A 27088-nucleotide genomic window follows, 5' to 3' on the forward strand; every position below is an offset into this window, starting at 1 on the left:
GGCCTTTGTTGAAATGGTGTGTGGGGAGCTAGACCCTGTGGAGGACAGACAGCCGGAACCTGCTGGACAGGCAGGCCCTGTCTGGAGAGGTGTGGCCTGGGTGTCAGTGTCTTTGTCATCCAGAATCTCTCTGGTAGCTTTTGTTCCTGCATAGCCTAGGCTATCTTAGATCACATGCCAAAGTGTGCATACTAGACTTCTAAGTGGCCTGTCCTTGCTAGTTCTTTCTTTAGAGCTGTCTTCATGAGGAATTTTTCCCCTTCTTCTGGCTCAGAGCAACAGTATCTCTTTAACTAGTATTTGCACAGGGCACTGTAGAACTGCCTAAGGTGGTTGCTATGGGACAGGAGGGTCACAGGCGGGGCAAAGTACCTGAGATTTCTTCCAGTTTTCCTATGGTACTGGAGTTCAGATTAGATTTTGTTTGGAGATAAAAAGAGCTCATCACCTACGAAAAGAACAGAAGGCAGCAGACAGCTGTGGGTGTGAGCCAGGCTGGGCCTCACTCCAGCCAGGATCTAGAGTGTCTGGGCCAGTCCAGCCCCATAGACCCAGGTGTGAGTCAGGCTGTGGGGCACTGGGCGCTGACCTGCCTGCCCAAGCTTACTTCCTGCCATTCTGACCTGCGAGCTGGGGTGGGCGAGAGTGTGTGTGGATGAGGAAGATGGACAGATATCTGGAGCTGATTCAAAGCCCACTCACAGCCAGTGCTTCTGGCCTGTGTTGTGAGAACCAGCAGGCAGGCAGAAGAGCCAGGTGGGTGTAGGCTGAGCCAGGACCAAATACCACAGGCTTTGGGGGAAGATAAGTAATTTGGGGGGAATTCTGACGGCTACGGTTTCCTTTTGGAGTTGTGTGCAGTGGATTGTAGCAGACTGAAAGACCCTTCTAGAGTGCTTTATAAGGAGCCTGGTGTAACATGACTCCTAGTGATTCCTCTGGTACTGTGTGCCTGGGCGGGCCCCCTCCCACTGGGTGGTCCATAACACCCCCAGTGCCTGGGAAGAGATGGCTGGTTTAGCGCCGAAGAGTCCTTGTCTGGCGTTGGCCTGCACTTGTGCAGCTGTGAAGCAGCTCTGTGTCCGTGTGGTTGAGATTACCCAGGCACCCCCTTCCCACACTCAAGACATCACAGGTACACAGTGCTTTTTGAGTGGCTGAATTTTCTGGGAACATGCAGTTCAAGAAGCAGTTGGAGACAGATTATCACCTCTCAGAGACTTTTAAAATCTCCAGAGCGCGCCTGTGCTTGTAGTGTCTGCCTTTATCGGGCAGTGGCTGGACACACTCAGGGTTCTGGTCTGTGACTCCTCAGGTGGGGATGGGTGACTCTTGGCTTCGGCGCTGAGTACCAGGTAGGCTGCTATCCCTGTCTCTTTGCCCATGGACCAGGTCAGTGCCTGGTCAAGGATGTGAACACAGAGGGGGCTCTGCCATGAAGGCACTCGCTGTCAAACCTGAAGACCTGAGTTCAGTCCCTGGATTCCATGTGATGAGAGAATGGAGTCCTGTTAGTTGTCCTCTGACACAAATGTTCATCATAGCTACACGGTGGTGGTGTACACTTTTAATCCCAGAGCTTAGGTGGGTGGATCTCTGTGGGTTCAAGGACAGCCTGGTCTGCAGAGCTACTTTCAAGACACCTAGGGCTACACAGAAGCCCTGTCTAGAAACCTAAATAAAGAAGTATTACTGTGGTATAAAATCCACCTATCCTTACACAAGAATGGCTTCAGAGGCCCCGTGCTCCTTCTCACCAGTGTCCCTTTTTGTTTCTGTTTTTTCCCTTATTTTTTTTTAATTTTGGAGATAGGGTCTCACTGTGTGTTTAATTAAGAGTTCAGATTTTAAGCTAATGGTGCTAAGTCCTGCCCTGTACACTGTGATTGTGAAGGAGGTTCCTGGACAGGGAATCACTGATCATTCTCAGTGGCCAGAGACTGTTGTGGTCAGGGACCACAGAAGTGTGGTTGCCATTTAGTGTGTGTCCTTGTGTCAAGGCAAGACAGGATGTGGCATGTCCTAAGCTGGCTGTGAGGTGTGGTTATGCCCAGCTTGCCCTCTGTTATGTTCCAGAGATAGCCTTATGTTGGGTGTGTGGTAGTGTTAGTGCATGCATGTGCTAGCCTCCATTTAAGTTACTATTTATATATATTGAGTGGCTTGAAACACAGATTTCTTCTCTTCTGACTGATGTTTAGAAACCTGAGCTGTGTCTGCCGGGGCTAAAGCCAGGCTGCCAGCAGGACTGCCTTGTGCTGGAGGTTCTGTGAAAGAATCCACTTCCTGTCCTCTCCCAGCCTTTGGAGACGTGTGTTCTGCATCTCATAGTCCCACCTCCTGACTGACCCTCTCTACTCCTGTTGTAGGACTCTTCATGACTCCGCCATGCAGGCTGCATGCTACCCAGAACTCAGCTTAACAACACTTGCAGACCCTTTGCCATCAGGCTCTGGGGACAAGGACTCTTGTTCTTGGTTGAGGGACATACAGCTCTGAACAAGCCCACTGAACAGTGTCCTGTGACAGGCCTTGCTCTACCCTGCCCTTGATGTTGCGTATCTCCTTCCTTCCTTCCTTCCTTCCTTCCTTCCTTCCTTCCTTCCTTCCTTCCTTCCTTCCTTCCTTCCTGCCTTCCTGCCTTCCTGCCTTCCTGCCTTCCTGCCTTCCTGCCTTCCTGCCTTCCTGCCTTCCTGCCTTCCTTCCTTCCCTTCTTTTGGTTTTTCGAGATGGGGTTTCTCTGTATTGGTTTGGAGGTTGTCCTGGAACTCACTCTGTAGACCAGGCTGGCCTGGTACTCACAGAAATCCACCTGCCTCTGCCTCTGGGATTAAAGTCGTGTGCTACCAACACCCGGCTTCTTTCTACTTCTTTGAGATCAACTTTACTTATTTTCTTTTCAAGACAGGGTTTCTCTGTGTAGCCTTGGCTGTCCTGGAACTCACTCTGTAGACTAGACTTTTCTTTCAACTCCCAGAGATCCGCCTGCCTCTGGAGTGTTGGGATAAAAGGCATGAGCCACCACTGCCCAATGTGGTCAACTTTTTTTGTTTTTCGAGATGGGGTTTCTCTGTGGCTTTGGGGGCTGTCATAGAACTAGCTCTTGTAGACCAGGCTGGTCTCGAACTTTTTTTTGGTTTTTTGAGACAGGGTTTCTCTGTGTAGCAGTCCTAGCTATTCTGGAACTAGTTCTGTAGACCAGGCTGGCCTCCAACATGTATTGCATGGGGATATGTGGGCTTCAGAGGACAACTTGTGGCAGTTGGTTCTTTCCCCTGAGGGTTCTGGGGGTAGAACTCAGGCTGTCGTCCGTCATGGCGGCAGACACCATCTTGCCTCCATGTGAACTTTGCCTTTTGGTCCTGAATCTCCTCACTTAACACAATGCCCTCTACTTCCATCTGTGATGCTGTAAATGACTGATTCTCCTCAGTGCCTAGACAATATTCCATGTACAGCTTTTGACTGTGGCTCTTGGCTGTTGTGAGTAGGACTTGCGGTCCTCACGCGCTGCCCTCAGTATGTGTACTCAGGAGTTGTACTGCTGGAGCACTCCACTGATGGCCTTGGTACCCCCAGCTCACAGGGCAACTGTTACTTTGCACCATTCCAACATTTGTGGGTTTTCCCCCCTTCTTTCTTTTTGGTAATTTGATAGCTCTTTGAATCCGTGGGCTCGCCCATGAATGGGTGTGACACTCCTTGTACTGAGTCTGTTCACCTTCAAGTACCCTGGTATTCCAGGGCCTCTCCTTGACCACAGCTGGGGGCTAGGATTGAATGAGGAAGGGAATTGATATATAGCCAGAGTAGCTGTTACGAGAAAAAGGGCTGTCTTTCCCTTACGGGAGAGTGCCAAAATGGCCAGAGGGATGTCCCTACCTGTGGGTACCACCCCCATTTGCATTTTAAAATTAAGATTAATGTGTGTGTGTGTGTGTGTGTGCACATGCACATGCGCATGCGCTCGCCCATGGAGATCAGAACAACTTCCAGAGTTGCTTTTGTCCTGCCACTGTGGGTTCTGGGTATAGGCCTCTAGGCTTGTTCAGCCAATGTCTTTACCCACTAGGCTGTGTCTGCAGCTCCCCATGCATTTCCTGGCACATAGTGTGTGCTCACCCACTCCAGCACGCAGCCAGTTTCAGGTATAGCCAGTGTTGGCTAATGGAATGAAGGATGGTAAAACCTGATTTGTGCCAGAGCTGACACCTGTGACTTAATGTATGTGTTGTGGGGGACACAGCTCGGTCTGCACAGATGTGATGTCAGTGACTGTGTATCAGCTTTTGTTTTTGGTGCCTGTTGTAACTGATTGTTGTTCTCTGTGCTTATAGTTTAAGGTCATGTTGTAGACATCTATCTTAAACATCACCTTAGCCGGATGTTGGTGGCGCACGCCTTTAATCCCAGCACTCGGGAGGCAGAGGCAGGTGGATCTCTGTGACTTTGAGGCCAGCCTGGTCTGCTGAATGAGTTCCAGTACAGCCAGGACTGTTTCACAGAGAAACCCTGTCTCAAAAAACCAACCAAACAAACAAGCGAATAAATAAAATAAACATCATCTTATTGGATATAAAGTGCCTCCCAGATACACTGATATGTTCTTCTAACCTGGGTAGCTTCAGGACAGAGTGGCAGACCTCACTATGACACCCACCTCCCAGTCACCTTTGCAGTCACCCTGTGATTGTAATGCTCAGTGGCTTTGTTTCCAGGGTTAGGAAATCATGGTCTCTTGCAAAGGCTTCAAGTTCAGCATCTTTAGTCAAGGCCGAGTGTAGAGCAGGTCAGCCTTAATCTCAGTTTCATTGAGCACGGAGCTCACTAATACTGGGGGAGGGGCGCTTAATGTTGGAAGGAATGAATGCGTGAGACAAACAAGGAGAGTGTAATAGACTCATGGGAAGGATGGAACCTTTCTTCCAGTCTTTGAGGTTTTGTCTGAGTGGAGAAGAGTTGCTGATGCAGTTTTCCCCCATACCCCGCTCTGTTGCATGGCTACTGTTCTCCAGGTGCTGGCTTTTTACCTCACTGAGCCCATACCTGACCCCCAGGCCACTTGCTGTGGTTGATTTCCCATAGTGGGGTTTGATCCCTCGGGCTCAGCATCTGTGACTCAGGTGGGCTGTGCACTGCCAGTAGTTTCAGTTGGTGCCTTTTGTTGGAGCCAGAAGTCAGGAGTATTGTTTGCTGTCTTGGAGAGTTGTCCTTGACTTGGAGAGCGACCGAGTGTGTCAAAATCTATTTATAGTATGACCATGGCAGCAGACTCCAGCTTGTCTCATCAGCACGTTATTAATGGGGGTGGGTAGCCCAGGCTGTCTGCAGAGCCACCTAAAGAGAGCACCTGTGGGTAAATGCTGAGGGCATTTTCCTTGGGACAGTCCATGGTTGTCTGTACATCTTAGGATGTCCTTGATTCCTGAAGGACTACCTCCTCTGAATCAGAGGACTGGTGACTGACTCCCTCTTTTTCATTCCAAAGGCAAATCGGGAGCGGTGCTGAGAAAAATTTCCTTACTAGATGACATTTCATCGCAATGTCCGATCGTTTGGGGCAAATAACCCAGGGCAAGGATGGGAAAAGCAAGTATTCGACTCTCAGCCTGTTTGACAAGTATAAAGGGAGATCAGTAGGCTCGGCCAGATCCTCAGGTAAGGCCTGGCCAAAGGCCCCTCTTATGCTTCCTTCTCTGTAAGATGTCCAGACACCTGGCCAGGCAGCTGTGTCCCTGTAGACCAGTCAGCGGGCTGCCAGGAGGAATGACGCAACGTGTGTGTTGTCTTTTCTCCCTTTAGTTTCCTGGTTCTGACTTGGTGGAATCTGGTGGAACAAGTTCATATGGGACTTGTTGCCACCCACACAGTCTTCTTGGGGGTTCTTGGATTGCTGCCAGGCCACCTCCTAGTTCAGGGGTGGTCACTGTGGGCTGAGCTTCCTGTGCCTGGCTCCTCCCTGGCATGAGCTCCCAGCTGCCTCTGCCACAGTCGATTGAGAGCCTTTGCAGCTCCAGCAGCCCTTTGTCTGTGCAGTCTGGGGAGGAGCTGGCAGGGGCCGAGTGACGGCCAGGCACTTGTCTTTGCTTGGCTTTGTCTTTCTCACTTGGAGGCTGAGCCGCGGCGGGAGTTGGCCTCTTTCCTCCTGTGAGGTGTGTGCTCTGTCCCATCCACTTTCCCTTGCAGTTATTCCTAGACATGGCTTACAGAGTCTCGGGAAAGTTGCCACAGCCCGGCGTATGCCACCGCCTGCAAACCTGCCAAGCCTGAAGTCTGAAAACAAAGGAAACGACCCCAACATCGTGATAGTACCCAAGGACGGGACAGGATGGGCCAACAAGCAGGACCAGCAAGACCCAAAGAGGTGAGCAGCAGGAGGGCGATGACGGCGTGTGTGTGTGTGTGTGTGTGTGTGTGTGTGTGTGTGTGTGTGTGTGTGTGTGTGCCTGTGTGTGTGCCTGTGTGTGTGCCTGTGTGTGTGTGCCTGTGTGTGTGCCTGTGTGTGTGTGTGTGTGTGTGTGTGCCTGTGTGTGTGTGTGCCTGTGTGTGTGCCTGTGTGTGTGCCTGTGTGTGTGTGTGCCTGTGTGTGTGTGCCTGTGTGTGTGCCTGTGTGTGTGTGTGCCTGTGTGTGTGTGCCTGTGTGTGTGCCTGTGTGTGTGCCTGTGTGTGTGCCTGTGTGTGTGCCTGTGTGTGTGTAGGGATGGGTGATCTGGGTTGGGTATGTGTCAAGGCTCCTTGCATCCTCTGCTCTGCAGTTTTGACCTGGAAGAGGGAGAGCTGGGAGTAGGAAGCTTGGCCGGGCTTCTCTTTGACTGTGTGCACTTTGCTCCTTGACTTTGTTTGCCAGGCCTTTGAGCCGAGTAGCATTTCTCTGGATTAACCCCCCCAAAGGAGTGTGTGCAGTGATTTAGGTTGTCCCCAGAGAGCCACTAGGTTGGGACTGGGGCCTTGTATACTCTGTGTTGGGAGAATGTAGCTTGGTAGCTTGGCAGCTGCAGCCTTAGGGGACTCAAGTCCTGGGCAGTGTGTCTCTAGAGAGCCGTCTTTGATCTCAGAGCCTCTGGGCCAAATGGAGAGACCCTGTCTCAAACAAAAACAAAACAAAGCAGTATTTTGCAGGCAGTTTGTGAGGTGCACTGTTGATGGGCAGTAGAAGCCGATCTTTAGATTGGCCTTGATCTCTTTCTCTCGGGGAGGAAGCCATGTCTGGGGACGGACTGCAGAGGCAGAAGCCTCCTGCTGGAACTTACTACTGAGCATGACAACCAGGACAGTCCGGTCTCCCTCACCCACGCCCTTTTGTCCATCTGCTGTGGTCCATTCATGCTGATGCCATAGGGAGCTAGACAGTGAGTAACAGTGACCCAGGATGCAGCCTGACTTAGAGTCCCCCCCCCAATCTTTCAAGCTTGTGCTGGAAATGGCCCTGGAAGCTCTGGGAATGCTGTCCCTACAGTGTGGCAGAGAGGAGGTACAGTGTGAGGAACCATGTAGCCAGTTGATATGCTGTAGGAGTGTTTGAAATGGGTCCTGAGCTGTTTAAACAGTTTGCAGCCAGGGATGATGGTGCACACCTTTAACCTCATCCCTCAGGGGATAGAGAGAGGCATATCTCTATGAGTTCAAGGCCAATGTGGTCTACATAATGAAATCCAGGCCAGCCAGGACCAAATGGAGAGACCCTGTCTCAAACAAAAACAAAACAAAGCAATATTTTGCAGGCAGTTTGTGAGGAGTGCTGTTGATGGGCAGTAGAAGCTGATCTTTAGATTGGCCTTGTGTGCAGTTTCCAGTCAGGCCATTTGTGGCTTGTTGGGATTTGGAGGATTAGTTCACTTCTGAGCCCCAGGGCCCCACCTTTAAGGAGGATCAGTCCCTAGCTCCAGGGATAGCAAGTGGGGCACTGTGGTGCACCCATGGGGTAAATAATGGCTTGGCACAGAGGCGTGGCCCGTGTCATCCACCAGCTCTGGGATGAAGTAGATGTGGTACAGTTCATTGGGATCTCTGCTGCCTCTGTTTCCAAAAGCTTCAGAGAGAAGAGGCCAGAGAGTGCTGCCCACCTCCTGTTCAGTCTCAGCAGTGACAGACGCCCTGTTCAGTCTCAGCAGTGGCAGACGCCCTGTTCAGTCTCAGCAGTGACAGACGCCCTGGTGAAGGCCACTTGCACGGGAGGAAGTGAATAGGAGCAAGTGAGGAGGCTCCCCATGGGCCTGGCCTGGTCTCCTGTGGTGGGACTTGGAGCCTAGGTTTGGGGGCTCCCTGTGGGCCTGGCCTGGTCTCCTGTGGTGGGACTTGGAGCCTAGGTTTGGGGACACAGGTGCTGCTAGCTGGAAGCTTCTGTTTTAGGTTAGAAGGTAATGTGAGGGGAGGACCAGTGGCCTTCTTTTTGTCATTCTCATGACTGGTGAGTGACTGGGGTCAGGTGAACTTGTAGCAGTGTGTCTGTGGAGTTTGCCCCTGGCAACCGCTGCTCCTTGCCAAGTAGGTGACTAGTTTGCCCAAGGTTGTCAAATGCAAAGTGCTGAGGCAGAGTGGAAAGCCATCCTGTTTCCTCTCAGACAGGTGGGCACACAGGGCAGCCTGTGTGGAAAGCAGCTGGTAATAGCTTTTAAATTTCAAGAAGTCTTGGTCTGACAGCTCCATCCATCTTTGGTATGACTCTGTTGACAGGGAATGCCCAAAGAGCAGTTAGTCACCATTAAAGATAGCATATATATCTGTGTATTTTAATATATATATTAAAAATACACAGGTCTATCTTGTGTTAAAAATATATGAATAAATGTATAGAAAATCTGTGGGAATTGGAGCTTATGTCTGGGAAATGAGGTGGTAATGTCTGTTCCTTACGTTTTCTTCCACTGAGAGCATGCGTTTCTTTTATGCACGGAAGCATGGTAGATGCCCCATCAAGTCTCAGAGCAGGGCAGCTGGGCCAGGAGGAGAGCTTAGGCCCTCACACCAGCGACTCAGTTTCTCCATTGGCAGATCTCCTATAGCTTCCTTTAAGTTCATTTGACAGCTGTCGGGAGCAAGAAGCAGACTGCCCCATGTCGTGGGCAGTGTCACTGCATCAACCCAGAACGTGGGTCACCGTCTTGTCAGTGTGATTGCTGTGGCTGGCAGATGTCCTGTGCAGAGTATGACCCCACTGTATATCCTGCCCTCTTCTAGTTCCAGTGCGACAACCTCTCAGCCGCCGGAGTCGCAGCCGCAGCCGGGTTTGCAGAAATCTGTCTCCAATTTACAGAAACCGACACAGTCAATCAGTCAGGAGGTAGGTATTGAGGAGCCTGCCCTGTCTTGCTGGGGCCGGGTGGGTGTTGCCTGGAAATGATGGTGACACAGGAGCACAGGCTTTTGCCTGCTTGGGTACAGATTGATTTGTCTTGAGCAGGTCACTGACTCCAGGCTGGGTCAGTGCTTCCTGTTGTGTTCTGTGGACACTAGTGTCAGGAGAGTACAGGAACTGCCAGGCTGCAGATGCCCTGTGCTCTGCTGAGTTTGAAAACACAACAGCTGGCAGTAGAGCCTCATGCTTTGTTTTGGTTTGGTTTTTTGTTGTTTCTTGTTTTGGTTTTTTGTTTCTTGTTTTGTTTTTTGGCTGGCCTGGAACTGGCTGTGAAGACCAGGCTGGTCCCAGGCTCACAGAGATCTACCTGCCTCTGCCTCCCCAAGTGTTGGGATTAAAGGCGTGCGCCACCACCACCCGGCTTACAGCTTCTTACTTTTAAAAGGTTCACTGCTTTTGAAATAGAAATCACCAGCATTATTGGCATCCTTCCATTAATGTTCTTGGTAAGGGCTGTAGACATGGGTCAGTTGTGTGGTTCCCGTTGGAGGAGGAGAATGACACTGACCTTGATGTCCCTCTGCTTACGGGAGGGCTTTGAAGCCCTGCTGCATGCCTGCTGCCCTTTGGGCATGTCCTGTGTGGTCAGGAGTCCTCTGCAGACTTGGCACAGTACCCAGTGAAGCCCTTGTCTGTGCTCAGGGCTAGCAGACAGGCAGGACATTTTCTGCATGGGTGCAGAGGGTAGGACTGGGGGCTGTCACTGCGGCCATGTCTGTGTCACCCATTCCTGAATCTCAGCTGAGATCTGGCCAGACCCTTCCAGAGGTGTGCTGGGATTTCACCTGATGCCCAGGTTGCTAGCCTCGCGAACTTTCAGGGCTGAGGCTCAGGCAGGCAAGTGTGGATGAGTAGAAGAGAATGGCCTCTAGGTGTCAGGCTGTGAAGACCAGCGTCATTTCATGGTTGGGCGTGTGAGGTTTCTTGTGTGTGTTCCTCAGGTGTCCCTGGCACAGATTAAGACACGTGCTGAAATTGTGTCTGGAGCAAGCCAACACGGCTCTGTGTGGGCATGGGACAGCCTGGCAGTGTCTGCAGAGTTGGGCACGAGGGTGGGTGTGGGTTGAGTCTTCTGTATTTGCTCGTCAGCCGTGCTGCTCTGAGAGCCACAAAAGCGGCCATGTGTCCTCTGCATGAGGTTCGAGTCTAAAGTGCAATTCTCACCCCACCCTCTCTTTGCTTTGTTGCTGGGGGGAGAACCCGGGACCCGTAAATGCCAGGCCAGTGCTCTGCCCACGAGCCCTGCCACAGCTCTGAGTGACACCTTACAAGGTGCTCAATTGCACAGCAGGTTAGCTGAGCTGACTCTCCTTGTTTCCTTTCTCACAGAACACAAATTCAGTGCCAGGTGGACCAAAGTCATGGGCACAGCTGAGTGGAAAGCCAGTCGGACACGAAGGTGGTAAGTGGGTGTGGGCGTCTTGGGTGGGCTGAGTTTAATACTGGCTCTTGGGACATGTTCCTTTTGAGTTGGGCAGAAGAACCTCAGCTCTGGCCAATGGTCCTTCAGGTAGCTGCACTGCTGGGGGGTAATTACTGCCAGTGTCATGTTGTCACCCAGCTGCTTCCTCCTCATTAGCCCCAACTCCAGGAAGCCAGTATAGGGAGGGAGCAGCTACTTGTAGACGTTCACCCAAAGCCTGTGTAGGAGTGGGTGGGATTGACTGGTCATCAGCCCACCGCGTGGAGCTGCTCATGGAAACAGAGACGAAAGGGTGATGCACTGTGGGGGGAAATGTTCTGAGTCCAGGAGCTTCCAAGGCAAACTCTGACTAGGTGAAGTGGTTTGGGGGAGCCCTGTGCAGGTGGACACAGTCCCTGCAGCTCTGGAGGAGGTGAGCCCCGAGTCAACAGGCAGTTTTTTTCTTTGTTCATTTTTTAAGATTTATTTATTTTTATGTGTATGGATGTTTTGTCTGTACACCAGAAGAGTTCATTTGATCCCCTGAGACTACAGTTATAGATGTTTGTGAGCTACCATGTGGGTGCTGGGAATTGAACCCAGGACCTCTAAAAGTCAGTGTTCTTACGCTCTGAGCCATCTCTCCAGCCACCAGCAGGCGGTTTTAAGAACAACAGGAATCCAGATTTTCTAGATGAAGTCTTGTAGTTTTTCCACATTAGCTGGTGTATTTCTGCACAGTGCTGACCCATCAGCTAGTTCCAGGTCAACCTCCAAAGCCACAGAGAAACCCTGCCTCGAAAAACAAAAACAAAAAACAAAACAACAACAACAAAAAAAAAGTGACTTGGATGAAAGGGTTTATTTTAGCTTATAGCCCATCGTGAATGGAAGACTATATGGGGGCTCCTGGCAGGAATCCAGGAATCTGGAGACAGGAACTGAAGCAGAAGTCTTAAAGGATGCTGCTCCCCTGGCTTGTTCAGTTTGCTTTTTTATATATAATTTGCTCAGAGGTGGCATTGTCCCCAGTTGGCTAGGTTCCCTACATCACTCAGTAATCAAGAAAATGCCCCACAGATTTGCCAACTGACCAATCTTACAGAGGCATTTTCTGGAGGCTGGAGAGATGGCTGATCTTCTAGAGGGCCCAGGTTTGATTCCCAGAACCCACGTGGCAGTTCACAACTGTCTGCAATTCCAGTTCCAAGGGATTTGGTAGCTTCACATACATGCAAGCAAAATACCAAATGCACATAAAAATACATGAATCATTAAAAAAAAGACTCCTTCTGGTTATAAGTGCACACAATTATGCCTGGATCGTGCGCGCGTGTGTGCGCGCGCGTGTGTGTGTATGTGTGTGTGTGTGCGTGTGTGCGTGCACGTGCCCACGTAAGTGCAAATGTTCTTGTGCCACAGTGTATACATGTGGAGGTCAGAGGACAGCTTCCTGAACTCCATTTTCATCTTCCACCTTGTAGAAATGGGATCTCATTTCTTGTCATTACACTGTATATACGAAGCCCACTGGCCCAGGAGCTTCTAGACAATTCTGTCTGCCTCTTAGGGAGTACTAGAATTACACATCCCTGCCATTATGCCCAGATTTTCACATAGATGCCAGAGATCTAAACTTGGTTGATCAGGGCAGAGGTTAACGATGTGTGGCCTGGCCTGACCACCTTGGTAGAGAAAGTGCTGAAATCTTAGGAGTGCTAGTGTGCTGGTGTGAGGTTGTCTTACCCTGTCTTAGTTTTGTTTCATGTTGTGACAAAATAATCTCAACAAAAGTGGCTTAAGAAGAAATAGTTCGTTTAACTTAGATTCTGGTTAAGATGGCAGGCACTTGAGGTAACATGTCACACCACAGTCAAGAGCAGAGAACAATGAATGAACGAACGAATGAATGAATGAGTGAATGCTAGTGCTCAGCTTGCTTTTCTACTCTTCGATTTTCAAGACAGGGTTTGTCTGTGTAACAGCCCAGGCTGTGCCGGGACTCTCCTTAGACTGGGCTGGGTTTGAACTCAGAAAGGTCCGCCTGCCTCTGGTCCTGAGTGTTGGGATTAAAGGTGTGCACCACCCCTGCCTGGCTGCTTTTCCACTCTTAAACAATCCACAATCCCATGTCCAGGGAATACGCTACCAAAATGGTTGGGGCTTCGTGCTCAATTAACATAATCAAAATCATCTCCCACAGATATGCTTAGATGCCACCCTGATCTAAACAGTCCTTCGTTGAGACTCCTTTTACCAGGTGATTCTAGACTGACATTTAAAATCAGTCACCCACCTGTGCCATTTCTGTCTATGGTTGATGCCATCACTTGCCAGGCTGCCCTGACCCAGCCTCTTCACTGAGCATAGTGGTAAACAGACCTCAGTCTGACATGGCTGCAGTGACCCCATCCATTTCCCTGGGTGAGTCTGTTTCAGTCAGCAGGTGCCTGTGTATTGCACTGGAAACCTAGGGGTGTGGCTTGTCCGTCCAGGGAATAATAGATTGAGTACAGCGGGACAGTGGGAGGGTGTTTCAGTTCAGTTGTGTGGCACTCAACATGGGCTGTGTAGGTGAGAGGGGACCATTTCCCACCCTCGGCCTTCAGAGGGCCACTCTCTTCCGCTCCTCCAGGAAGTCACAGGAGCTGTGTCAGGGTGAAGCTAATACAGGGCTGCTCCTTCCAAAGGGCTTGTAGTTGAGCAGTGAATGACAGTTGAAGAAAGAAATGGTCAGCCGGCCAGTGGTGGTGCATGCTTTTAGTCCCAGCACTGGGGAGGCAGAGGCAGGCAGATCTCTTGAGTTCAAGACCAGCCTGGTCTACAAAGTGAGTTCCAGAGTCACAGAGAAACCCTGTCTTGAAAAACCAAAAAAAAAAAAAAAAAAAGAAGAAGAAGAAAAAGAAACGGTCTTGTGCGTACATCAGGACCACATTTGGCTTTGCAGGCCTGGAAAAGGTTGGTAAGTCTGTGACTCAGAAACTCTAGGTGGGGGCATCTATTGGTGTGGCCCCACCTGAGTGGATCTCGCTTATGGACTGTGCTTGCCCACCTCCTGGGCAGGCACATGTACTAGGTGACTCCTATGGGGTGGAAAGGAACATGTGCTGGAGCAGAGGTGACATCCTGCCCCATTATCCTGTGTGACCACCTGCCAGCCTCTGGGGACAGCTGAGGGAGTCATTGTTACTGCCTGCTAGGTGCAGATACCCCAAACACGGCTCACCTGCAGCCACTCCAGGCCATTGGAGCTAGGAAAGCTGCCAAGGGATTTGGGCTGGCTGTCTCACTCACTCTTTGTGTCTTCTCTGCCTCTCTTGACAGGTTTAAGGGGCTCAAGCCGACTATTATCCTTCTCTCCCGAGGAATTTCCGACGCTGAAAGCAGCTGGCGGGCAGGACAAGGCTGGCAAAGAAAAGGGCGTCTTAGATCTGTCGTATGGGCCAGGACCAAGCCTCCGCCCTCAGAGTGAGTGAATGGCAGCTGTTTCCTCAGGCCCTCTGGGCACCAGACCCCTGTCTTCTTTTTGCCTTTCCAGGTGGGCCCCAACTGCTGGGCCTAGGTGTGGCAGCAAGGAAGCAGGTTGCTGCCTTGGCATGTGCATGTCCTGACTCTGCCTCTCTGGCCTGTCCCTCACCTCTGTCTCTCATCCCTCTGGCTGAACCAGATCTTTTCACTTTCCATTTGCCATCTGTTACTACTACCTCCACTAAGCTGGATGGTGCCTCATGGATACATAGAGGGTGCCACTAGCTAATCCAGTCCTTGCTTCCAGACCCTGTTCCCAGGCCTGTCTGCTTGTCAATAGAGCCTGACTTCCACCCTTCCCCAACCACAGCAGAACCGGCCAGTGTATCTGCAGCAGCCAGTGTTGTCCCTTCTGGTGCCGGGGTTAGGGCAGGCCTATGTGCGGTGGGTGTTGTGGTGCTCTGCAGGCAGGGCCTTCTCTGTGATGTCCTGTGTTTGAGATCTGGGTTTGCTGTCTGTCCTGACCAAGGAAGCTGCACTACATCCTTGGCTCAGGTCTTGAAATTCAAGGGCTTTTGTCTGCCTGCCTTGTACAGCCCCACGTCCTTTCCCGTTGATGCACCACTGATGACAGTCAGAGGCACTGTCCTGAAAGCTGAGCAACCACTCTGCCAAAACACGGGCTTTGCTGAGCGTACACAGTGCTCAGAGTGGGTAGTTAAGTGTTCAGATTAGCCTAACCCTAACTAAAGATGGGTTACCCCAGGCTAAAGCGTGAGTGGAAGCAGCTTCTAGAGCAGTCCCTTCTCTTGAAGGTGAGAAGCGGATGGCCTACGGGTGATCTTGGCTTCCCAGAATGGCTGATGGCAGCAAAACGGCCTGGCCTATCTTGGCTGGCTTTCTCTTTTGGGTGGCAAGTGCAGACGAGAACAGAGAGGAGTCTGGAGTTGTTCCTATGCGGCCCCCACACTAGTACTACTGTATGCAGTTTCTCTTTGTACGCTTTGAATTACCCGTGGCCAGCCACATCTGCAAACTGTTGTGCACTATTGTGGAAGTGGAACGTGTTGGGTTTGGTTTTTTTGTTTTTTGTTTTTTGTTTTTTTTTGGGGGTAGATTTATAAATTAATCTTAAGTGGTATATAAGGAAAACCAGTCTGGCCAGGTGTGGTGGCGCACATCTTTAATCCCAGCACTTGGGAGATGGGGGCAGGTGGATCTCTGTGAGTTTGAGGTTAGCTTGGTCTACACGGTGAGCTCTAAGCCAGCCAGAGTGAGACCCTGATTCTGAGAAGAAAAGCCGGTCTGTGTTGGGTCTGGGAGTGCCCTGTCCCTCTTGGTTAGTGGGCTTCTGTAGGCATTGTTGTCATGTCTGGATTTTAAGTTTTTAAAAATTTGATTTTGTGTGTGTTCATGGGGTGGGGCACACATACCTCAGCGTACGTGTGGGGTCAGGGGACAGCTTGTGGGAGTTGATTCTCCCCTTCTACCACTGGGGTCCTGGGGTGGAGCTAAGGTCATTGGCTTGGCAGCAAGCGCTTTTACCTCCTCAAGGCTCCACACCAGCTCCGTCCTCAAGTTTTTTTTCCCCTGTGAACTGAGTGTGTGCTGCACGTGATCACATGACACCAACATGTGAAGCTGAGGCTCATTGGGAGTGCTGCAGCTCAGCCCAGAACAAAAGCTTCATGTCACACTGGCTATGGTAAAAGTGAGCCCGTGTCAGGAGTCACACAGGCCTTGGTGGGTGGGGCAGCATTGTCTCCGAGTTCTGCCCTCGGGGTGAGTCAGCCATAGGGGCCAGTTGACACCTGTGTTTCTCTGGAGTGGACCTCTATGTATTCCTCAGGTATATATCTGATGCCCTCAAGAAATTCTAGCTCTCTGCTCCCCACGTTCCCTCAGAGCACGTGGATATTTTTCCGTTTTCACTGTGATTTTTTTTAAGCCAGGGGTGGTGTCCCTTGACCTTCAGAACTTCACAAATCTCCCTGCCCTGTCTTCTCTTTTGTCCCTTTCCAATTTACAGATGTGACAAGCTGGCGGGAGGGCGGTGGGCGAAACATCATTTCTACCACGTCTCTGAACGCCTCCCCTACAGAGCTGAGCAGCAGGAACTCCAGTTCGGGCGATGGAGCCCCCTCCTCGGCATGCACCAGTGAATCTAAGGACCCCTCTCTCCGCCCAGCCCAGCCCATCCGCAAAGGGGCCTCACAGTTCATGGGGCACACTTACCAGCCTCCCACATACCATGACATGCTCCCTGCTTTTGTAAGTCTTCAGAGCCTTTGTCCCAAAGTGGAAATTTCTTTCTGCCCATCAGAACTGGCTCAGGGGTCACTCAGCCTGAGCTCTCTCAGGACAGCCAGAACGACCACAGTGGCCCACAGCAGATTCTCACTGCCTTTTCAAACTGCTTCTGGCTTCTGCCCCTGGGGCTTGGATGCCATTGCAGCTTTGGTTCTTCAGAAAAAAGAAGAGATAGGTGTTCGCAGCTTTATTGAGCCCAAGGGAAACGGAATGTAATGCTGTGATGTATGAGAAACATTCTCCAGCCTTTTCTGAGGGGGTCTCCCCATTTCCCACTTTCCAGATGAATTCTTATTTAACATGTAATTGGGGCCATTTCCAGAAAGTCAGACTCACTGGCAAATGTATTTCAGATGTGTTCACCACAGTCATCAGAGAACCAGGGTACGGTAGAACGAAGCTCCTTCCCCCTTCCTCAGCTCCGCCTAGAACCTCGGGTCCCTTTTAGGCAGTTCCAGATGAATGACCAAGAAGGGTAAGGCTGTGAGCTTGTGGTCACGTGTGTCATTTTATGACGGCTCAGGCATGAATGTGCTTTGTGTTCTGGAGAGAGAACATCCAGGTGTGGTGGGTGGGTGTCTACGGTGTCTTTAATTGTTCATTGCATTTTCTTTTCAAAGGAAGTAATATAGATACTCAAACACCACTCTGCAAGGTGGAACCTGCCTTTGGAAAGTGACGACTTCTGCCTATAAGTCATGTGAATCCATCTTTATTTTCTGTCTTTTCAGGAAAGAAAGGCCAGGCCTGGCACGCCCAGTGCGCCCACTGAGGCAGCTGGTGGAGCGGGCACCACGGCCCACCATCATCAATGCAGAAAACCTGAAGGGCCTAGATGATCTGGACACCGATGCAGACGATGGCTGGGCAGGTGAGTGGCACCAATGTGACCTTATGTGCAGCCAGACCAGAGGGCACTCCCTGGCCAAGTAGAATCTTCTTTTGATCTGTGCTCCTAATAGTAGAGCTGTCAGAAATTGTGCTGTTGAGCTTGTAAAAGATCTTTCTAGAACTATAGGTATGTACTACTGTGTCTGGCTGGAAATCCTCCATCCCACACTAAGGATCACACTCACATATGTTGGGCTGTGTGCTCACACAGCTCCTTGGAGCTCCCAGTCTCTTTAAGAAGAAAGAAGTTTTCCTAAGTTATATTTCTTTATTTGTGTGTGCGTTTGTGCTTGTATTCCTGGGTTGTGGCACACGTGTAGTCAGCTGGTGTCTCAGAAGTTGGTTTTCTTTCTGCCATGTGTGTCCTAGGGATCCATACTCAGGTCATCAGCCTTTGGGAACACTTTGACCGCCTGAAGCATCTTGCTGGACCAAGCCCTGCTTTTTGTGAGGCACAATCTTGTTATGTAGCCCCGAGTGACCCTGAACTCTGTGTTTTGCTTCAGTATTCTAAGTGCTAGGGTTACAGGTGAGGTATCCACCCACTTTAGTCCTAACCCTGAATTGTTGTTTTAGTCACTCCTTTGGGGGTTGTAGTGTTAGGAAAGTTGAGAACCACTGCTTTGTAGAGACAGGATTTTCTGTACCGAGACTGATCTCATACTTGGCACTGACTCCCCATTCTCTGCCACCTCCTCATGCTCTACTGACAGGGGTCGTACGTAAGTAAGACTCTTCGTGTCTTAACTTACACTCTGATATTTGTCAGCATTTTTATGTCCATCAGTAGTTTCTGTTGGCTCCTGTGAGGTATTGGCACACTGTGCTTTCTTTATCGCTTTAGAAGTCTCATCAAGAGCAGGTGTGGTGGCGCACGCCTTTAATCCCATCTGTGAGAGGTGGAGGCAGGCGGGTCTCTGTGAGTTTAAGGCCAGCCTGGCCTACAGAGCGAGTTCCAGGACAGCCAGGGCTGCACAGAGAGTATTGTCTTAGGGGCTCTAGCAAGGTGGCTCAGAGTTTAAGAGAGCACTGGCTGCTTTTATAGGGGACCTGGATTCCATTCCCAGAACCTACATGGCAGCTCTTAATTATCTGTAGTTTCAATTTCAGAGAATCGAACACCCTTTTTTGTTCTTTACAGACAGGCAAAACACACGTTAAAAAAAATTAGCCGTGTGGTTGTGGCATACACTTTTAATCCTAGCACTCAGGAGGCAGAGGCAGTGGCAGATGGGTCTCTATGAGTTTGAGGCCAGCCTGGGCTACAGACTGACTTCCAGGACAGCCAAGGCTACACAGAGACACTGCCTCAAAAAACAAAACTATCTATCCCAGTTTGGTGGCACAGGTCGTTAATCACTACACGCAGGCAGAGGTTGGCGGTTGTCTACATCTCTTTGAGTTGGAGACCATCCTGGTCTACAAAGCAAGTTCTGGTTCAGCCTGGACTCCAAAGAGAAACTGTGTCTCGGAAAACCAAGAATCAAACCAAAAACAAAACAAACAGAAACGGGTCAGGCATGGCTAGAGAGTTAATGTCGTGGTTAAAAGCACTTGTTGGTCTTGCAGAGGACCTGGGTTCAGTTGCCAGCACCCACATCAGGTGGCTCCCTACATCTTTGACTCTAGTTCCCAAGTGTCTGCAGCCCGTGGATCCCCTTGGACTTCTACATGCATGTGGTACACATCAACTCGTGTTGGTGTGCGTGCACACGCGCCCACACACATACCCATAATAAATAATTAAAAAGACAGATATGCGTATTAATAGGCTGGAGAAACGGCTCAGTGGTTAAGAGCGTCTCCTGTTGCAGACAGCCACCCCGCTCTAGGGGATCTGGTGCCTCCTCTGGCTTACATAAACACCTATCTATACACATGACATATCTATACACCTGACATTCATTCACAAAGATACACACATACACATGAGTAAAAATGAAATAAACCTTTCTAAATCACCATTTGCATCCAGGCTGAATATTTCTGCCTCCCTTGAGCATACTGATATGCCCTGGTGTCCAACAGCCCTGTTGCCTATGATACGGCCTACTGTCAACACTTGTTGAGACGTTGCCTTTGAATTGGTTTTGGCACTTTTGCCAAACGTCACCCATGTCAATTACAATAAATCTTAAATTCAGATAGTGTGAGCTTTCCACCTTGTTTCTTTGCGAGTTTGATTTCTCAAGTTGTCTGCTGGTCTCTGCAAATTTGGACTCCACCCTGGCGTATTTACAGAGAGCCTGCTTCTGTGTCAAGGTGAGCCATGCAGTCTTGACTCTGGAGTTCCAGGATCCCAGTGAGTCTCTGCTAGGTTTCTTCTTTCTCATTAGTGTTCTAGAGTTGTCAGAAGAATCTTTCTTTCTTTTAAAGATTTGTTTTATTTTTGATTATGTACCTGTGTTTTGCTGTGTGCACATGAGTGCAGCTGAGGGTGCCACATCCATTGCAGCTGTAGTTACAGACAGTTACGGACACCAAACTTGAGTTCTCTGCCGGTGCAGTCCATGCACTCTTAACTAACTGCTAGGCCATGTTGCAGCTCAGTAGAGAGGATCATGTTTTCTGGTAATTATATTCATGGATAGAGGGCCTACTTAGCATGTGCAAAGAAGTTGCTGAATTCACCAGTTACTATATATGCTCCTCCTACCCCACCCTAACACATACACAGGCGAGAGGTGTTGGTTCATCCTGTAGACTCAGCCTTCGCTACTTGGGCTGATAAGGCTAGAGGATCACTTGAGACCAGTCTGGGACTATAAGTAAAACCCTGTCTTTTTAACAGTGGTAGTTGTTAAATGGAGCTTGGGTGTGTGGCCCAGTTAGTAGAGTGTCCAACATGCAGAATGCACTGGATTCAGTCTCTGTCCACCGTGTAAATGGGCTGTGGTGGCAAAAGGATGAGACTTTGGCTGCATAGCAAATTCAAGGCCAGCTATGACACATGAAAATGTCTTCTAAGTAAGTAAAGATAATAGTTTACAGGTTCTTTATGTATTTTTGTTTTGTTTTCTCTACACAGGGTTTTTCTGTGTAGCTCTGGCTGTCCTGGAACTTGCTCTGTAGACCAGGCTGGCCTCAAACTCAGAGATCTGCCTGCCTCTGCCTCCCAAGTGCTGGGATTAAAGGTGTGCGCCGCCACTGCCAGGTGAGACATGTTTTGTGTCCAGGACCATCTGTCTTGGAGAGTATCCCAAGAGTCCTTGAGAAGCCTGTGTGTAATAGCCAGTGTAGTGAGGTGCTGTTTTGTTTGGGTGTATCTTGGACTGGACTGTGATATATTAAACTTCTGCTCTGATTGTGGATTTGCTTATGTCTTTAAATCTGTTGGTCTTCTGATGCATTTATTTTGAAATACATTGGTATTTAATCTCTTTGCTTTTCAAACCTCATGTTTTCTAGTTGTTTCTTTGCTTGAATTTCTTGTACTTCATTAGTGCGGTCATTCTTACTTTGTCTAATTAACTCATTTATTTGTGTATATATGGTGTGTGGTTTAGGGGGCTGGGTTGAGGCCACAGGTTGATGTAGGATTTCTTCTTTGCTTTCTTCTCTACCTCATAAAGTTTTATTTTAGATTTATTCATTTTATGTGCTGGCAGCATGTGTTTATTGGATTCCCCCTAGAACTGGGGTTACAGATGGTTTTAAGTCGCCATATGAGCACCAGGAACTGAATCCTAGTGTTCTGCAAGAGTCACAAGAGCTCCTAACCACTGAGCCATCACTCCAGCCCTCCACCTTACTTTTGAGACAGGGTCTTTCACTGACCCAGAGTTTACCATTTAACCTTGGCTTGCTGGGTTCCATCTGGGTCCACCCCGCAGTGTGGCGTTAACAGGCATGCACTGGTATGTCTGACTTTTCTGTGGATGGCACTCGGGTTCCTCATGTTTGTGCAACAAGCATGTACTGATCCATCTCTCTTGTCACCCACATTCCTTTTGATGGCCAAATCATATTCTACTGTGTGGACCTGCCACACTTTGTCCATCAGTTATGGACACGTTCCCTGCCTGTGCCAGTCAGTGTGGGGCATAGGACAATAGAAATGTCCCTGACAGAGCGTCTGTGATGCATAGGTGGAGTGCATCACAAAATTCCCCTTGAATTTTCCTTTCAGGCTGGTGTGATGGTGTATGCCTGCAATCCCAGCACTCTGAAGGCTGGCCAGGAGAGCTGAGTCTGGGTTACATAGGGAGAATTTCTGTTTGTTTTGATTTAAAACTTCTTTGTCAGAGGGTTAGTGTTACCTAGCCCATCCTTCTTACTGGAACTCAGGACTCTGCCTCCCTGGTATCTGCAGGGGTGGCAGCTGGGCAGGGTGAGCAGCCCATCACCTCAGTTGGGGACCACAGGCTCAACTTGTATAGACTTGTCTTGTACTCTGGGAGACACTGTCATCCTCTCGTTCTCTCATCTTCCTGGGCCCTCTTGGCTGTTGCAGGCCTCCATGAGGAAGTGGACTATTCTGAGAAACTGAAGTTCAGTGATGATGAAGATGAGGAGGAAGTTGTGAAGGATGGGCGGTCCAAGTGGTAAGTCCTCCAGGCCCGCTCCTAGCATGGTCCGTCAGAAACCTGCACGCCCTTGGTGTGCTGCTGCATGCTATTCACTCTGCTGGGACTAGTTCTTGGTTTCCATAGCAACCTGTAGTTTCAAGGATGAGGTAGGGTCTGCTGAAGACAGTGTGCAGGAACGGGTCCCGTCAGGTTTTGTATCCAGGTTTGACGATCTGGGTTCTGTGCCCTGGTCCTTGCAACTCTGCACCTGATGTCTCAGATTGTTGATGGGAAGCCACCCCAGGTTCATCTTTGATAATACAGGAACTCTTGGGGTCTGGGCTCTTCAACAGCACCCGGGGAGGTGTGGGAGCAGGCGTGTGCAGATTGCCTGCATCCGTTCTGCCTCTACTCTCCTTCCTTGGATCATTCCCACCGGCATAGTTTACTTAATGTTCTTTGGAAAATACGACATCGTTCTCCAGTTCCTTAGAGGGTTGGTTTGTTTGTTTTGTTTTCTGAATGTTTATTTTTATTGTTTCGAGGTTTTGTGTGTGTGATGTATGTGTATACATGTAGGCATGTGGTGACGGCCACATATATGGCCGTGGTTGTGTTTGGCCCCAGCTTGCTCTGTTCATCACACCCTCTTCCTCTACAGAGCCCTCAGTGCAGCCTTTCTGGGGACTGTCTGCTTTTCTACACTGGTGCACTTTCTGTATCCGTGCTGCTCACTGGGACGGCCTTTTAGCTCCTGCCTTTTGCTGCTTTGCAGAGCTCTGGGTGGGCGCTTGCTTTAGACCACTCCAGGGAGCAGGAGACTGAGGCAGAGCCCCAGCTCTGCTCTTTTCTCTCTGCTGTGGCAGCTCCTTTCACCTTAAGATTTTCATTAGTTTTATTTTATGTGTATGGGTATTTTGCCTGTACATATTTCTGTTCACCACATGCTTGCAGTGTCTGTGGAGGTCAGGGAGGACACTGGATCTCCTAGAACTGGAGTTACAGATGGCTCTGAGCCACCACGTGGACCCTGGACACTGACCGTGGGTCCTGAAAAGCAGCCGGTGCTCCAGCCCCCCTTCCCAGCTCTTTACATGTGAGCAAGCAGGCCTTGTCTTTGCTTGCCGTCAAGGATGGGTGATGAATTACATGCCTCCTGGGGGCTTGTGAGCTTGGTAAACGCTGGGCCTCAATTTTGCAGTTCACATGGAAAGGGCATGAATTGGGTGTTGAAGGATATTAGTTTATAAATTGGTGTATTAGCTGTCTTCAGGGTTCCCAGAGGCCCCTGACCAGTGAGGTCAGACAGACTTAGCTGTCTGAGGAAACTTACAGGTTGGTATTTGTCCTAGGAACAGCTGGGACCCAAGGCGGCAGCGGGAGTTGTCACTGAGCTCTGCAGACAGTGCTGATGCCAAGCGCACTCAGGAGGAAGGAAAGGAATGGGGAGAAGCAGCAAGTGTGACCCGCATCGTCCGAAAGGTGCCAGAGCCTCCGCCTCCTTCCCGGAAGCTGCAGAGCTGGCCATCTGGCTCTGACTACCAGGTACGGGGGCCCAGGTTCGGCTTGGCCAGAGCCCTGGCATGTGGACTTTATTGCATGGTGCTTTCTCTCCCTCCCTCCTTCCCTACACACACACACACACACACACACACACACACACACACACACACACACACACACACACACACACACACACAGAGAGAGAGAGAGAGAGAGAGAGAGAGAGAGAGAGAGAGAGAGAGAGAGAGAGAGAGAGAGAGATATCAAACTCACATTGTCAAACTTTAAGACAAACAAATGTCAAATGTTCTACCTGAGCTGTGTGGCTAGGACTAGCTGGGCATGGTAACACATGCCTTTAATCCCAGCACTCAGGATGCAGGTAGGTGCTTCAGGAGTTCAAGACCAGCCTGGATTATATAGTGAGGTCCAGGCCAGCCAATTGCTACATAGTGAGAAGCTGTTTTCCTGGCTGACTGAAGGCTGTGCCACCTCCCTGGATAGTAGCTTTCACTACCAGCTATGCCTAGAACCAGAATCCAACCAGAAAGTGTGTATTGCTACGCCACTGTGGCACACTCACAGGCAGTGAACCCGCTGAAGTCCTCTGTGCGTGAGCTCACCTGTGATCACTGCAACTCACTCGGCCTTTCACAAGTTCTCATGGCCTGGCTGCTTTGGAAGAGGGCAGGCTCCTCAGGTTGGCTTGAGCTGGTGCTTGCTCCTGGTCAGGTCCAAGGCTTGTGTCCTTGGCCCACTTCTCTGTTCTGGACCCCTCCTGGCTCTGGTGACTGGCACTTTGTTGTCCAGGCTTACGCTGGAACAATCCTTTTCTCTCCGCTGTGATTGATGAGAAATGTGGGGAGACGGGCTAGTCCATTATTCACCATATTCAACCTTGGTGCGTGTCTGTATGCATGATGTGTGCATGGGAGCTCGTGTGTGGAGGTCAGAGGACATCTCCATGGAGTCTTCTTCATTTCCACTGCATGCAAGTTCTGTGGATTGAGCTCAGATTGACAACAGGCTTGCACAGCAAGCACCTTTATCTCCTGAGCCATCTCATTGGCCCCCATTCATCATACTTCCAATGTATTCATTTATTTCAGCAGCTGAAAATCCCACCTGCCTGGTGCGGGTCCTTGTTTCTTGTCTTACTTTGAGACTCCTCACTTTCTGAGGTTAACTCCTTCCAAACTCACCCAGATCCAGGTCCTCTGCTCCTGGGTCAGTTCTCCTGGGGACTCTTGGTTCCTTGGAGTGGTAGGGAATGCTTAGACCCTGTGCCTGAATGTATGAGTGCGTGTGTGCGTGCGTACATGCGTGTGTGCATGTGTCTGTGCAGGAGCTCACATTCCACCGGTGCCTGTGGAAGTCAGGAGACAGCTTTAGTGTGTGCCTTTGCTTTCTCTCCACACTGTTTAAGATAGGGTCTTTGTTAATTTTCGGCTGAGCTGGCCCAAGAGCTTCTGGGAATTCTCCTGTCTCTGGTTCCCTGTGATCACTGTGGGAGCATTGGGGTACATCTGGCTTTTACGGGGATTCTGGATTTTGAATTTGGCTCCCCACAGTTGCACAGTAAGCACTTTAACCCCCTGAGCTGTATCCTCGGTCCCTCTTTCTATATCTGTAACTCCTTCCTCCCACAGAAGTCACGCTGTCCCTAGCACTAATGTGTACTGGTTGGCTCCTGTGTGTGAACAGTGTCCCTTGCACAGATGCCCTCCCCAGCCCTCAGAGGTCACCTTTGCTCTACAACGCCCTGAATTCCATGCCACGCCCTATTCTATGATTGTCCCAAACCAGGCCGCCACTTGCAATGCATGCCTTGCATCGTACTGGGATATGGCCACCTACACAGACTCTGTCTCCCTGACAGCTGACACACCCGTCTTGCCACACCCCGTGATTTGTGGGTGAGCAAATGGTGGGAAAGAGACAGGCACCGTTTGGAATTCTCTTGGAAAACATGTTTTTGGCTCCTGTGCTCTTCGTGTGTACTGTACAGCCTGGGTACTGTGCTGGCTACAGAGTGCACACGTGTACAGTGAGGAGTGCACACGTGTACAGTGAGGAGTGCACACGTGTACAGTGAGGAGTGCACACGTGTACAGTGAGGAGTGCACACGTGTACAGTGAGGAGTGCACACGTGTACAGTGAGGAGTGCACACGTGTACAGTGAGGAGTGCACACGTGTACAGTGAGGAGTGCACACGTGTACAGTGAGGAGTGCACCGCATGATGCCTCCCCTCCTGAGATACCCTGGACCTGAAGGCTTTGCAGTGAACGTGGCCCTTTGAGTCTGTTTAGCTCTATGTGCAGGGGATAATCAGGTTTAAGAATTCATAAAACGGGATTGAAGAACTAGCTCAGTGGGTAAGAGCAATTCCTAGAATTCACATCAGGTGACTTGTTGTGGATGGTTCTTCCCGCCAGCCTGGCCACACATCTGTGTCAACCCCAAATAAACACACGGATGCTGTATTAGTTATGAAACTGTTGGCCAGTATCTTGGGATTCTTATTGGCTAGCTCCATCTTAATTATTAACCCATTTCGATCAGTCTCGGTATTGCCATGATGCTGTGGCTTACCCAGTAATGCCCGGCATGGTGTTATTCCTCAGGCAGCATGGCGACTGTGGCAGGTTCCTCCCTACCTCTGCCTTTCCCAGAATTCTTCTCATCTCCTTGTCGCACCTGTCTTACTGCCTCCTTGGCCATTGACCCAACAGCGTTTTATTCATCAGCCAATAAGAGAAACATATACAAAAGGACGCCCCCATTAGTGGCTCCCAACTACCTATAAGTCCAATTCCAGGAGACATGGACACCTCTGGCCTTTGTTGGCACATGCACTCATGTGCACATACCTCACGGACATAAACGCATAACTTAATAAAAATAAATCTTAAAAACCCTGCTGTGCTTTGGTGGCGCACGCCTTTAATCCCAGCACTCGGGAGGCAGAGGCGGGTGGATCTCTGTGAGTTCCAGACCAGCCTCACCTACAAGAGCTAGTTCCAGGACAGCCTCCAAAGCCACAAAGAAACCCTGTCTCAAAAAACAAACAAACAAACAAACAAACAAAAACAAAGCCAGAATGCACCCAGGTAGGTTCTCAGGATCTCGGTGGATAAAGGAGACTGCTGCGGAGCATGAAGACCTGAGTTCAGTCAGTCCCCAGCACCCAGATTGTTAAAGGAGAAAACTGACTCCCAAGAGTTACCGCATCACTCACACACACACACACACACACACACACACACACACACACACACACACACACACACACACACACACAAAATCAGTTCTCAGCACCCATGTCCAACAGCTCACAGCTGTCCGTGGCTCTGCCGCTACCTCTTGTCCTGTAAGGCATCTATACTCACATGCAGATACACGCATAAAAACATTTTCTTTGAATTGTAAGGATCAGGCAGCTTATCAGGGAAGTCGTGAAATGGTCAGTGGATAGCTATTTCCAAAGCATGGGCAGATGGTGTATTTACTGGAAAGTGAAAGTGTCCAGTGAGTGTTATGTGGTATGCGAGGGTGTGTCTGAACTTACCTTGGAGTTTATAACCTCAACTCATTGGAGTTGTTTCTGGATCATGAGAAATAAGCTTTTAGGAGGAAATTCTTTTTTTT

The 27088-nt window shown here is 49.9% G+C and overlaps 1 protein-coding gene across 9 annotated transcripts in view; it reads left to right on the plus strand.

The window, feature by feature from the left end:
* Window positions 1–27088, plus strand: part of Prrc2b (proline rich coiled-coil 2B) — a 79657-nt gene that overhangs the window by 21646 nt on the left and 30923 nt on the right. For 8 of the 9 annotated variants that reach the window (XM_040736903.1, XM_040736909.1, XM_040736904.1 and 5 more), the window contains exons 2-11: window positions 5489–5658; window positions 6187–6364; window positions 9178–9280; window positions 10685–10757; window positions 14082–14225; window positions 16255–16496; window positions 16889–17010; window positions 17267–17406; window positions 21880–21970; window positions 23287–23479. In XM_040736903.1, coding sequence (XP_040592837.1) covers window positions 5544–5658; window positions 6187–6364; window positions 9178–9280; window positions 10685–10757; window positions 14082–14225; window positions 16255–16496; window positions 16889–17010; window positions 17267–17406; window positions 21880–21970; window positions 23287–23479 — 1401 coding nt within the window. In that variant the 5' untranslated portion in view covers window positions 5489–5543. The remainder of the gene's footprint in view (window positions 1–5488; window positions 5659–6186; window positions 6365–9177; window positions 9281–10684; window positions 10758–14081; window positions 14226–16254; window positions 16497–16888; window positions 17011–17266; window positions 17407–21879; window positions 21971–23286; window positions 23480–27088) is intronic. The other variant, XM_040736906.1, reaches the window with a different exon arrangement.

This window comes from Mesocricetus auratus, unplaced genomic scaffold (assembly GCF_017639785.1).
Source record: "Mesocricetus auratus isolate SY011 unplaced genomic scaffold, BCM_Maur_2.0 Super-Scaffold_100172, whole genome shotgun sequence".
Classification (NCBI taxonomy): Eukaryota; Metazoa; Chordata; class Mammalia; order Rodentia; family Cricetidae; genus Mesocricetus; species Mesocricetus auratus.